Source organism: Diabrotica virgifera, chromosome 6, assembly GCF_917563875.1.
Source record: "Diabrotica virgifera virgifera chromosome 6, PGI_DIABVI_V3a".
NCBI classification, from domain to species: Eukaryota; Metazoa; Arthropoda; class Insecta; order Coleoptera; family Chrysomelidae; genus Diabrotica; species Diabrotica virgifera.
In genome coordinates, this window is record NC_065448.1 from 143,895,269 (window position 1) to 143,908,646 (window position 13,378).

Genomic DNA, 13,378 nt, shown 5'->3' on the forward strand with positions numbered 1-13,378 from the left:
TTATTCGAAATCCCTCTTTCAACCGAAATACCAACTACTGCAAGATGTAATAGCTCAAGTCAAAGGTGTTGGGTACTTTCCATTCAAAGACAATGAAGGAATTATCAGTCCAGATGAAGCACAACCAAACTCAATTTTTTATTTGATGATGTTGCATGTGATGGCCAACAGAAGATTCGCGAGTATTATTCCATGTGCAGACATAAAGATATTGATGCCGCTTATTTATGTCAAACATATTCAAAAATACCGAAGCAGCTAATAAGAGACAATTGTAACATGATTGTATTATTCAAGCAGGACGAGATAAATTTGAAGCATATATTTGATGAACACGTATCGCCAGACATGTCGTTTGATGAATTTAAAAAACTCTGTTCAGAATGTTGGACGACAGACCGCTATGGGACTTTGGTCATTATGAAAGATTTTCCCCTTAACAATGGCCGATACCGCAAAGGATTTGATAAATATATAAAATTGTAAGTTGATGTATTGTTTAGTCGTCAACAAGATGTCTTATGATGCGGTCGCCATTGCCATGCGCAAGAAGAAAATTGCCGAATTGGCTAGATCAATTCGCAAAAAATATTTGGCATTGAAATTAGTCAAGACAGAACAAGATGAGTCACTAAATAAACTTTTTAAACCAATCTCGAAACCTCTCAAGGATATTGCGCAATCATCAAAAACGTTGCATCATGCTATCGATAACAAGTTTAGACAAGTTAAAAAAGAAGAAGATGTGAAAAAGGAAGAAGTAGGACTAAAAAAAGAGCCGAATATAGCAGAAAATCGTACACCAACACCACCAGTATCATTTATTAGTTATGGAGATGTGTTTGAAAACAACGATGAAGAAGATGAAGAATATGAAGATAGCATAGAAACACACCAATCGCAAGATAACGAAACCGAACAAGTAATGTTTGATCCTGATAATATTTCTGAAGATGCTTTCAACGAATATATGGAGCAATATCCTCCGATGAGTCATGAGTATATAAAAGAATTTTGGATGAAGTCTGATAAAATCGATAAAAACTATGGACCTATTTACAATGATTTGTTGGGCTGGACGTGGGGTAAACGACGAATAAAGTTTAACAAAGACGGTGCCATAGAGGTTATGGATGACGCCAAAAATGGTCAAGGAGGATCGGTGCAGGAGACGCCTGGACTATATCACCTTATTTTCTATGATAATCCTGATCCTGAATACTACAATGAAGAAGATAAAAATTTATACAAAACGTTATTAGAGAAAACCGAAGTTCATCTGAATTCAATAGGCCGCCTTAAAGGTTCAAGTGGAGACAAATATCATTATATTATTAAGCCATTGTTTAGACCTGCATCTACATCAACGGTAGCAAAGAAACCGTCACAGTCTACATCAACGATAGTTCAGAATCTGTCACAGTCTACATTAACGGTATCACAGAATCCGTCACAGATAAATACTCGATCTACTACATCATCAGCACTAAAGCAACCACCACATAGTCGTTTACCAACTCGTTCAACATCATCTCAATCAGCGTCTCCACAGCTACCTTCGCCAGCTGCATCCTCCAAAGGATCAGGGCTTATCGACGACTCTCGTTTGATTTACAGTGAAACACCTAGGGAATATATTTACTGGGATGATCCAAATGAATTGGTGGAGCGTCTTCAACTCTTGGTGGCTTCGAAAGACGCCGGCAACACATCTCTCGACAACGAAATTGTAGCCATCATCAATGAACTAAAAGAAGCTAATATAATAGAGTAACTGGGAATGACAATATCATTTCCATTATGAGTGTCGACAAATTCGGTCATCATTCTCGTGGTGGTGGTGGTAGCGCTCAAAAGGTGACGCGAGTTACATTTCCACATACTTCTGACGGAAATATTAATGCTGAAAATGTGAAAATTTGCAATGTCAAGGATCCATCAGAAAATGGTGATGCTGCAACGAAAAAATACGTCGATGCACAAATAAATGAGTTGCGTAACATACAGTCACCATTAATTCAAACACATGGTGAGTTGTTGATGAAAAAAACTGGGGAGATAGAAGGTTTAGCCATCGGACTAAATGAAGTAAGAGAAGAGCTTCATAAAACTACAGTTCCACTTCTCGAGCAGAAGTTGCAGAAAATAATGAAAAATGATTTGAATACACTAAAAAAGGATACGGAGAATAATGTAAATAAGTTGCTGCAGCAAAAAACTAATGATATAAAGAAGTTAACCATGGAACTAAATGAAGTAAGAAAAGAGCTTCATAAAACCACATTTCCACTTCTCGAGCAAAAGTTACAAAAATATTCAAAGATGATTTGAATACACTAAAAAAGGATACCGATAAGAATATACAATCTGCTGCAGAAACCATTGCACATCATGCGATATACGATATGAAGATGGAAAAGAAGATAAAAGAAATGAACGCGGCATTACAGGATGTAGTAGACAACCTTCATTCGATGAATATAGATACCCGCCTAACAGCAATTGAAAGTCGTTTATAAAAATGTCTAAAGAAAAGGAACAGGTGGTGTATGACTTGCATAAACCAGCACGAAAAAACTATGCTCATCGACGAACAATACTCAAAGGAATCGATGATTTGTGGCAGATGGATTTGGCTGAAATGCGTCCTTATGCGCACCAAAATAAAAATTACAAACTAATACTAGTTGTAATTGATTGTTTTTCAAAATTTGTTTGGACACGCCCTCTAAAGAACAAAACAGGTGAGGAAATTACTCGGGCATTTTCGGATATTCTCGCCCATACTCAACGAGTTCCGAAAAACCTACAATCTGATCAGGGAACCGAATTTTACAACAGAAAATTTCAAAATTTAATGAAAAAACACGAAATTAATCATTACAGCACCTACACGGTTAAGAAGGCTGCCATTTGTGAAAGAGTTATTAGAACGTTGAAAGCAAAGTTGTACAAGTATTTCAGTTTACATGGATCATACAAATGGCTAGATGCACTACCTACAGTCACTGAGGAATACAACAATACAAAGCACAGTAAAACAGGATACAAGCCATCTCATGTCAACAAATCCAACGAAAAAGCCATTTTAAACAAAAGTTATAGTCATTTAAAGATTGCTGGTCCACGAAGATTTAAAGTAGGCGACATTGTACGTATATCACAGGCAAAACATTTCTTTGAAAAGGCCTACACGCCCAATTGGACTACAGAATTATTTAGAATTGTACAAGTTAAGATAACGAATCCTATAACGTATTTGCTCGAAGACATGCAAGGTACACTGATTAGCGGCGGATTTTACGAAGAAGAATTACAGAAATCAAAAAATTCCGACATTTACTTGGTTGAAAAAGTACTTAGACGAAAAGGCAATAAGATGTATGTTAAATGGTTAGGATTGGATAGCAAACACAACAGCTGGATTACTAGTTCAGATGTAGTTTAAGGATCTATATTTCGATACGCCGCGTAGACATACATTTTTTAGAAAATGCTGACAATTACACGCAAAGAGTGGGGGATTGAAAAAGTATAAATTCTCTCAGCAACCATCCGTCGCATTCAGTTTGAGTTTCTCCAACCGACTTGTGTATTCAGTTGCAACAGCAGTAATATGGCTTCTCAAGATAGCGGATACGAAAGTGAAGAAACAATTATCTACGACGCTGAATTAGATCGAGTACTGGAAAAATATGAAGAAGCTGCCAAAGATGAGCCATATTATCTATTGGAAACTACCTATCCAATAGGATGTTTTCACATAAAAATTGGTCTATCTCCAGCTCGACAGTTTTCTCCATCCATTATTCTGTACCAACATGGTAAATGTACAAGAATCAGTTTAAACACATTCGAGTGGACTACCCTAATTGAGATGTTTGTACAAATTATGAAAGAATTTTTCATACCACCTTTGCCCACCTGTTCCGATGAGTATGATCCAATCGAATTTGAGTGTGGTGATTTCTGCAAACTAAGACAATTGGTAATGGAAAATGTAAAGTTCCTGACTATCGAGAAACATGGAATCGAATATTATTTATGTGAAGATGATGTAAGCCAGATCCTGAGAGCAAACATTGATTTAGTGTCTCAACGAGTGTCGTTATTGGACAATTTACAGTTTTTTTCGTATTATAGAAATGTTGTATACTTTATTCAGCAAAATTGTCATAAGAGTAACAGTTTATATAGTCGACTTCACGCTTTAACTGCGTTTTGTGGAATTTTTCCAGATACTTTGTTAAGTCAAGCTTTGAATGAATATGTATGGTATTATAGCAATAAAGTTGTAAATGATTTGGATAATTGTTAATAAATAATATTAATAAAATATGTTGTCTTTTATTTTTTGACTTTAGAGAGTGTAACAGAGGTTATCAGAGGTCAGCAGAGGGTAGCAGAGCGCAGCAGAGGGTAGCAGAGCGCAGCAGAGGGTAGCAGAGGATAGCAGAGGATAACAGAGGCTAGCAGAGGGTACCAGAGACGTACAGACGTCATCAGAGACAAGCTAACAGAAGGCACAGACGATCACAGAGCGGTATAATGGGTCAGCAGAGTGTAGCAGAGCGGAGCAGAAGGTAATAGAGATTAGCAGACGGTAGCAGAGCGCAGCAGAGGATAGCAAGTCGAATGTCACGTCATTCACGTTCAAATGTCACATTTTGCTTCGAATTTCGCGTCATTCACGTCACGTCGTTTGTCCTACGTCACATGTCACGTCATTCACGTTCAAATGTCACGTTCTGCGTCGAATTTCACGTCATTCACGTCATATTTCACGCCAAATGCCACGTTCTGCGTCAAATGTCGGACGGAAAACTGAACAATGTCATATAAATGTCACGTCATACGTCAAATGTCACGTTCTGTTAGGCACTATACGGAAAAGAAGAAGAATTGACAGTTAATATTGAACGTTGACAGAAGAAGAATTGACAGTTGGCTTCTGTGTCGTTACCGCTTTCATTTGACACCCCATACGTCAAAATCGGACCAATGACAACAAAGATGTCGAATGTCACGTTCTGTTAGGCACTATACGGAAAAGAAGAAGAATTGACAAACGAAAAGAAGAAGAAGACTTGACAGTTGGCTTCTGTGTTGCCACCGCTTTCATTTGACACCCCATACGTCAAAATCGGACCAATAGCAACAAAGATATGCTGTAATGCCGTTTTGGCACTGCCGCCATCTTTGTTTTTGTCTCAACTTATTCGTTACCCCCTCCCCGTTCCGACGAGCCCTCTTACGTCAAAATCGGACCAATAGAAATGAAGATATGACGTAATGCCCTTTTGGCATACTCCGATGCGCACGCCACATACTGCGTTCAACCCCCTTTTTCATCCCCTTTCCAACGATACGTCACACGTCATCCTACATTAAGCCGTTTGGCATTTATTAATATTTAAGGGTTGCGATTTAGGGGATGCGCCAGAAGTAACGTTGTCTATCTACAATGAGACTACAACATAATATTGCGGTATACTCACCTTTGTGCCTTTTTCTCCCTACAAGGTGTCTCAAACTTTTGTTTCGGTTAAAACACATATTAAATTTCAAAACCGTCTATTTTTTTTCTAAAGATATCAGGGACATTCAAAACACAAAATGTTCACAAAACATAAGGCTACAATTCGATTTCGATGTATACTCACATTTGTTCCTCTTCCTCCCTACAGGGCGTCTCAAACTTAACATAAGAACAACATTTCTTTTCTTCCACCCGGTATAAGTACAAAAAAAAAGTTTGAGTAAACCTTTGCGTAACTGTGTAAATACTAAAGAAAAATCTAAAATAATAAAAAAAATTAGCGCAATCCGTTAATCTGTTCACGAAAAAACCTTCTATGGAATTTCAGCAGAATTTTCTATATCCCTAACTTTTGACGAGCAGTTTATGATTGTGAACACTAGCAGATTGTTTTTAAGTTTATTCAATAGCAAATTTTATATTATAATATATGAAATATAATATGAAAAACTGTTTGTTTGACAAATATGTTGGGCATTTTATTAAGTCCGACAAGTAAAACATGTCAAACGACAGGCATTATATTGGTTGTAAATAGTAGATAGTCTGATTTTTGTATGAGAGTATAATGAAAGCGTAACAAATCAATAATTTGAAGTTCTGTTAGACAAAATACATGGGACGTTTTCCTAGTCTGACGTTCGAAACGTGTAACCTGTTCCAAAATTAAAACTTCCCCTGTTCCAGTGTTCCCGTACATCAAAGTTTGTCCGACTAGACACAGTTAAGCTATTAACAAATTTTCAGCTTGCTAATAATCAACTTTTTTTGGTACGCTGGATCGAGGCCTAAGGTATTCTCTCAAATTTATTGATATAGTTAGAATAGTTTTTTTTATGGCATATACTTAAGTGTCAATTAGCCAGTCACAACTTTTTTGTTTTCTATTCATACATAAAAAAGGCAATGCGGTCCTTAGAGTTCCATAGCAAACTCTTCCACAGTTCTCTACTCAGTTCAAAAGCTGCAGTTGGCCGCTATGGACTATCCAAGTTGCTCACCACATTTTTCCATTATACATCTTCTTCTTCTTTTTTTTCATATGTACATCATAATATATCAAGTTATCAAGATTAATAAATTTAGAGGTTAATTTTAGTTTCACAGATAAATTTCATTAAACAATCATATATACTTTTGCTGTTCAGAGACAATAGATAGGATATATTGAAAGGTGGAAAAACATTACATTTTATTAAATCTTCGATTAAATTATAGATGTGTGGAATGTATTTTGTGCACTCAAAAAAGTGTGATTCAAATCACCCACCTTCTGACATTCAGTACAAAGATTTGGATCAAAAACTTTAATTCTTGCTAGATGTAGAGGGAAACATGCATGTCCAAACTTCATTCTGATTAATGTTGTTATATATCTTCGAGGTACCACATAATTATTTTTAAACCAATATATATTGGGAACAGAAGGTTTAATAATAAATAAAGCCCTGAAAAGGATCCATCTGACAAAACTATGCTGAATTTATAAGTGTTTAGATGTTAATAGTAAGATAGATAAAATTAAAATATAATAATATTTTTTCCACCTACCTCTACCGAAAGTATACTTTTCCGGACCTGATTGTAGGGAGAAAAGTTGTACTTTTCCTCCCTAAAAAGGAAAATATTTTTCCTCCCTAGGGAGGAAAAGTAAAAGTGACGTCATGGTATTTCATTCATGAAATATAACTTATTGACGCCCTGTACAATGTTTACTTTCTATTACGTAAGTATTTATACACCCATTTTATAAATATACAGTATATTTTGCAGAATCGTTAAAAAACAGTAAATTTTTATTTTGATTTACTGTTTACATTAATAATTTGACTTATATTTGACAGTTGACAGTTATATTGTACCTACTTGTTAGTTTTAGTTCTAATACATTTTGTTGGTTAGTTACATAAATAAATTAAGTGAAAATGAAAAAATGACTTGTTATTTGAGGAAGGTGGAAAAACCATATGTATAACATGGGAGTAAAGTGGCTTTTCTTCCCTTGAATGATAACTGCCCTCCGCTACGCGTCGGGCAGTAAACTTCATTCTCGGGAGGAAAAGTAGCACTTTCCTCCCTTGTTATACAAATAGCTATTGTTGTCACTATTTAAGGAACCTGAGCCTGCTGATAAGTGGACAGGACAATTAATTGGGAACAGGACATATGTTTGTTTAGCATATCTGCCTTTACCAGGATTCAAAGGAATCATAGGTAAATAAATATTGAGTTTTTTAAGTTATTCTCGATAAATTCAGCTACTTCTATAGTAAATAACATTTTTATTACACTATTTTAAGGAGCTGAAGATTGTTTATACTTATACGTTTATGTCCCACTTACAAAAATTAAAGGAGATGAAAACTTGGATGTTGTCGTTCATATCCATGGGGGCGCTTATCAATTTGGTGCTCCTTCAATGATGGCTAATCCAGATTTTATAATGGACCAGGATGTGGTCTATGTCTCCTTTAATTATCGTTTGTCAATTTTAGGTAAGTTTTTAACTACACACCGAGAGAACAATTTTTTTTCTCCTAAAACAGTGATTTCTCTGAGCCATCTTTCTTAAAATTTATCATATTAACCTTAAACATACCGGTACACGTATAAAGAAACGACTTTTTTTAAACAGAACTCAATAATTTCTTACATATAATTTCTTCAATACTAAGAAATGCATTAATCGTTGTTCCACTTGTATAAATGCACTCTCTGATGATTTCTAATGAAAGGGAAACTAGTCAGGTTTTTATGGCGCTCTCTGAATAAACTAGAATTTAATACGTCCCTTGCTCTATTTAATTATTAAATGTATTGTCTTTTTTACTATAGTATTATTGCTATGCTAAACGAATGGTATAACAACGAATGTAAAGAACTAACAGCACAAAAGGTGCAAGCAAGAATTAAATGGCTGAGAACGGATAAAGAGGAAGACAGAGAAAGTTATGAAAAATTAAGAAAGGACGCTAAGAAAATTATAAGACAAAATAAAAGAAGATGGGCAGATGAAGAGATGCAAGAATTAGAACAGGAAAGAACAAATAGAAACACGAAACATTTCTATAAAAATATTAAAGAACAAACCAAAAAATACAAAGGTAAAACAAACGGAATAAAAAATAAAGAGGGAATAGTCATTGTAGAAGACAATGAATATAGGCAGGTATGGGCAGATCACTACAGAGAACTCTTGACGGAGGAATACACTCGAGAAGAAATACACGAAGAAGAGGAAACGGTGGACGAAGAAGCAGACGAAATACACATTGAAGTCTCAAAAGAGCCAACAATAGATGAACTCGAGGAAGTAATACAGAAGAGCAAAAATGGAAAAGCTCCAGGAAAAGACGAAATTAACATGGAACTTATAAAATATGAAGGAAAGGAACTGAAGGAAAAAATACTATCACTATTGAAAAATATATGGAAGGAAGAGAAGATGCCAGAGGACTGGGAGATAGGGCAGGTAATAACAATACATAAAAAGGGTAACCAACAAATTTGTGAAAATTATAGAGGAATAACACTACTAAGCACAACATATAAAATATTGACTTCGATAATAAGAAAAATATTGTCAAAGATCACGAAGAAGAGAGTGGGACAGTACCAATGTGGATTCACAGAAGGAAGATCAACAATAGATGCTATACACACAATAAAACAAATAATGGAAAAAGCAAATGAATATAAACTGCAATTAGAAATGCTATTCATCGATTTCAAACAGGCCTTTGATTCGATTAAGAGAAAGCAACTAATGATTGCCCTGGAAAAATTAAAAATCCCACATAAACTCAGAAAATTAATAAATATGACAATGAGAACTACCAAAATTAGCATAAAGACGCAAAGAGGCGAGACAGATGAATTCATTATAAATAAAGGAGTGAAACAAGGGGATGCCTTATCCACGACACTGTATAATCTAGCTTTAGAATATGTACTACGAAATATAAACAAAGGAAACCTAAGAACAAGAGGTGGACAAATAATCGCATATGCAGACGACATTGTTATTATTGCAAAAAATAGAAACATAATGAAAGAAATGCTAGAAGAAATAAAAGAGAAAGGGGAGACAATGGGACTCAGATTAAATGAAGAAAAGACGAAAATATTAAGACTAGGGAAACCAGCAATAAAAGGAAAAACCAAAATAGGAAATTCAGAGTTTGAAGATGTAGAACATTTCAAATACCTAGGAGTGACAATAAGCAACACGGGTGAAAGGATACCAGAAATAAAAGAAAAAATATTGGCAGCGAATAAAGCTTATTTTGCAAATAAAACACTACTTAAAAGCAAAATACTGTCTATTAAAACCAAGATGAGAATGTATAACACCATAATTAGACCAATATTGTTATACGCAGCAGAAACAATGACGATGACTAAAAAAGATGAAGAAAACTTAAGAATAGTGGAGAGAAAGATCATGAGAACCATACTGGGACCAATCAGAACAGAGCAAAATAAATATCGAAGCCGAACAAATGCAGAGATTAAGAAAGTAATAAAAGAAGATATCGTGACCAAAATAAAGCAATGCAGAGTTAGATGGTTAGGTCACATCTGGCGGGCAGGAGATGAAGCAGTGACATATGCTATGATAGAATGGAATCCAGGAGGAAGAAAGAAAAGAGGAAGACCAAGATCAAAGTGGTTGCAAGAAGTTGAAGAAGACTTAAAAAACGCAGGAGTGAGAGAATGGCGGGGAAAAACTTGAGACAGGAAAAAATGGAGAGAAATCGTTAAGAAGATAACATAAGCAAAAGGAACTGATCCTCCTAAGAAATAGGATCTAGAAAGCCTTCGCGACTTAGGCCCATATCGGTGTGTACAGTCACTATATATATTATTGCTATACAATTTAGTTATTTTATTTTAAAAATGTTAATATATATTGATGTATATTTGTCTAATCCTTTTGTACATATTTGCGCATATTTATTCATAAATAATAAAAAATCGAAGTTTCAATTATGTATTATTGTATGTGTAAATTGCATGTTCTTTTTTTTAGGATTTCTTAGCACTGAAGATAACGTAGTATCCGGTAACAATGGCTTAAAAGATCAAGTTTTAGCGCTAAAATGGATAAAGGATAATATAAAATTTTTTGGAGGAAATCCAAATTCTGTTACAATTACTGGAAGTTCTGCAGGTGCATCTAGCGTTCACCATCATTATTTTTCTCCTTTATCAAAAGGTAAATTTTGATTAATATCTTAATCTATTTTAACGTATTTTTCAATGAGACAGTGGGAGAAGAATTGCAATGGAATGGGACTACCGATAGGAGCTACGATACTCACCTACACTATGCAGGTGGCCAAATTCTAATAATTACACAGGACAAGTAAGATGTTGAATATATAGCAAGGAAACTAATAGAGGGAACAGGAGACAATTGCAAGTTGCAATGAGTATTAAAGACAGAATAGTAAAGAGAAGACAGGTGATAGGAGCCTTGAATTGGTTACTGTGGCAAAACAGTATAAGAACAAAAAATAAAAAACGAATTTACAATACAATATTAAAACCAGTTTTAACATATATGAGCTGAAGTCTGGCAATTAACCAAGATCAGTGGCGGTCTCAAGGGGGGCGACGGGGGCGACCCTCCCCCCGAGAAACCTTACTTTTCTGAAAAATTGACAAGTTAATATACATATTAATCCGAAGTGTGAGATCGAACTAATGCATTGCCATTATTGGACAAAATAATCTAACAGTGTGAAAACTTCCGTAGACAGATTATTTTAATAGCCTACGGTTAGTTTTGATATAACGTAACAACATCAAATACGGTACAGTGACAATATTTTCACTTACACTGCCTTTTAGCAAGCTACTTCAAAAACCTGATATTGACTTGAAATGTGCATTGAAACATTTTACGGACATGATCAAAGCATTTGCCAATCAACGGAACACAGCGATTGTTTGCTTTAAAGATTTGTTCCAAGAAGCAAAGGACATCGCCGAGAAGACAGATTTTGATATTAGTATTCCAAGAATATCACAAGTGCAGAAGAATCGAGCCAACCACGCAACTAAAGACCCAGAGACATACTTTAGAGTATCAGTGTTCCTTCCCATTCTAGAATCTGTAATAGAAGGCACAAAGTCTCGTTTTCCTGAAGAAACATTGGAGTTGTACAATCTTCACGTATGCATGCCTGAATACCTGATAACCAACTCTGTTCAGGACATGTCTGAAAAAATTGAGTGTTTAGTAAGGAGGTACAGTGAACTTTTTGATATGTCTCAAGCTGAAATGAAATGCTTATTGAAAGGTGAACTACAGCTTTGGGAAATGCAATGGAAAGACACGGACGAATTTCCAAAAACAGCGCTGGACGCGTTAGACAGTTGTAACAGAGATTTGTTCCCTACAGTCAGCAAGCTATTTCTAGTCTTAGCTACACTTCCCATCAGCAATGCTTCTGCAGAGCGTAGCTTTCAATCTCTAAAGAGAATAAAGTCGTGGCTAAGAACACGGATGCGTCAAGACAGGTTGACTGGACTTGCTCTACTCCATGCCCATCGAGACATCCCTGTAGACCCAACGAAAGTTTTAGAACGATTCGCCAAAAGTGGCCATCGAAGACTTGAGTTCGGTTTGTAATTACATTCTTTTTAAAACCTTATAACTTGTTATTTTATTGCTTATAACCTAATAAAACTATTACAATGTATATTGTGAACCTCATTTTTTCCATTCTAATAGACTAATTTGTATTGTATATTTATTGTAAATTTTAATATTTTATAAGGTAAAATGTGTTTTGAGCTCTTCCAATTCAAGCGTAAAACTAACATTCTCAGACCAAACCTCTGAAGTTTGACGTTTGTTCGTGATAAAGTAAAACCACGTAAATCGTCAAAGGTTTAGAAAGATGAGACTTGCTTCATAGGCTTGCCATTGAAAAATACTATCACCCACAAACCTTTTCTATTAGACTTTGAGTTGTTTTCAATAGTTCTAAATTGGTTTTTGATACAATCACAAGAATAAAAAATATATTTTGAATATTTTATTTGTAAGTTAGCCGAACAATATTTACAACAAGCTTTAGAGGCTAGCTTTTTATTTTTTATTATAGTGTAAAACTGTTTCCACTCATACTAATTGTAATAATAATAAGTGATTTTCCTTTTTCTCCGTTCGTCACAACCACTAAGTGACAGTCAGTCCTTATTCGGTCCATCAACTGTTCAAATGAATAAAATGCCTTTAAAACTCTCAAAATCTTGCCATATTTTTAAAAATTTTCCGGACCCCCTTTCCGGCTGGGCGGCTGCACCCCCCAGACGCCCCTGCAACAGACCATCGTCCCTTCCAAAATCTGACTCTGAGACCGCCACTGACCAAGATATCCAACGCTAAATTACTAGCCACTGATATGGATTTTTGGAGAAGGTCACCAAGAAGATCTCTACTAGAACACATAATAACCGACGATATTATACAATATTTAAAAAGGTAGAACATTTTAAATATCTTGGAGTCTCAGTTAATAGAACTAATGATAGAAGTATCGAAATTAATGAAATAATCCAGGCAGGAAACAGAACCTACTGGAAATACAGTAACTTCCTCAAAGATAAGAAGCTTACTCAGAATACAAAACTGAAAATCTATAAAGCAGCAATTAGATCAGTAATCACATATGGTCCTGAAGTAATGTGTCCGACACAGAAAGAGGAAGAAAGATTGAGGATCCTAGAAAGGAAAATATTTTGTAGGATAGCGGGACCAATAAACTTAGGTAATAATGAATTTAGAAAACTCATGAACCACGAAGTAAGAGAACTTCTAAAAGG

The 13,378-nt window shown here is 35.2% G+C and overlaps 1 protein-coding gene across 3 annotated transcripts in view; it reads left to right on the forward strand.

The window, feature by feature from the left end:
* The window catches only part of LOC126886906 (venom carboxylesterase-6-like), a 133,377-nt gene that overhangs the window by 65,766 nt on the left and 54,233 nt on the right, over positions 1-13,378 (forward strand). For all 3 annotated transcript variants that reach the window (XM_050654057.1, XM_050654055.1, XM_050654056.1), the window contains 3 exons: positions 7,654-7,753; positions 7,840-8,034; positions 10,572-10,757. In XM_050654057.1, coding sequence (XP_050510014.1) covers positions 7,654-7,753; positions 7,840-8,034; positions 10,572-10,757 — 481 coding nt within the window. The remainder of the gene's footprint in view (positions 1-7,653; positions 7,754-7,839; positions 8,035-10,571; positions 10,758-13,378) is intronic.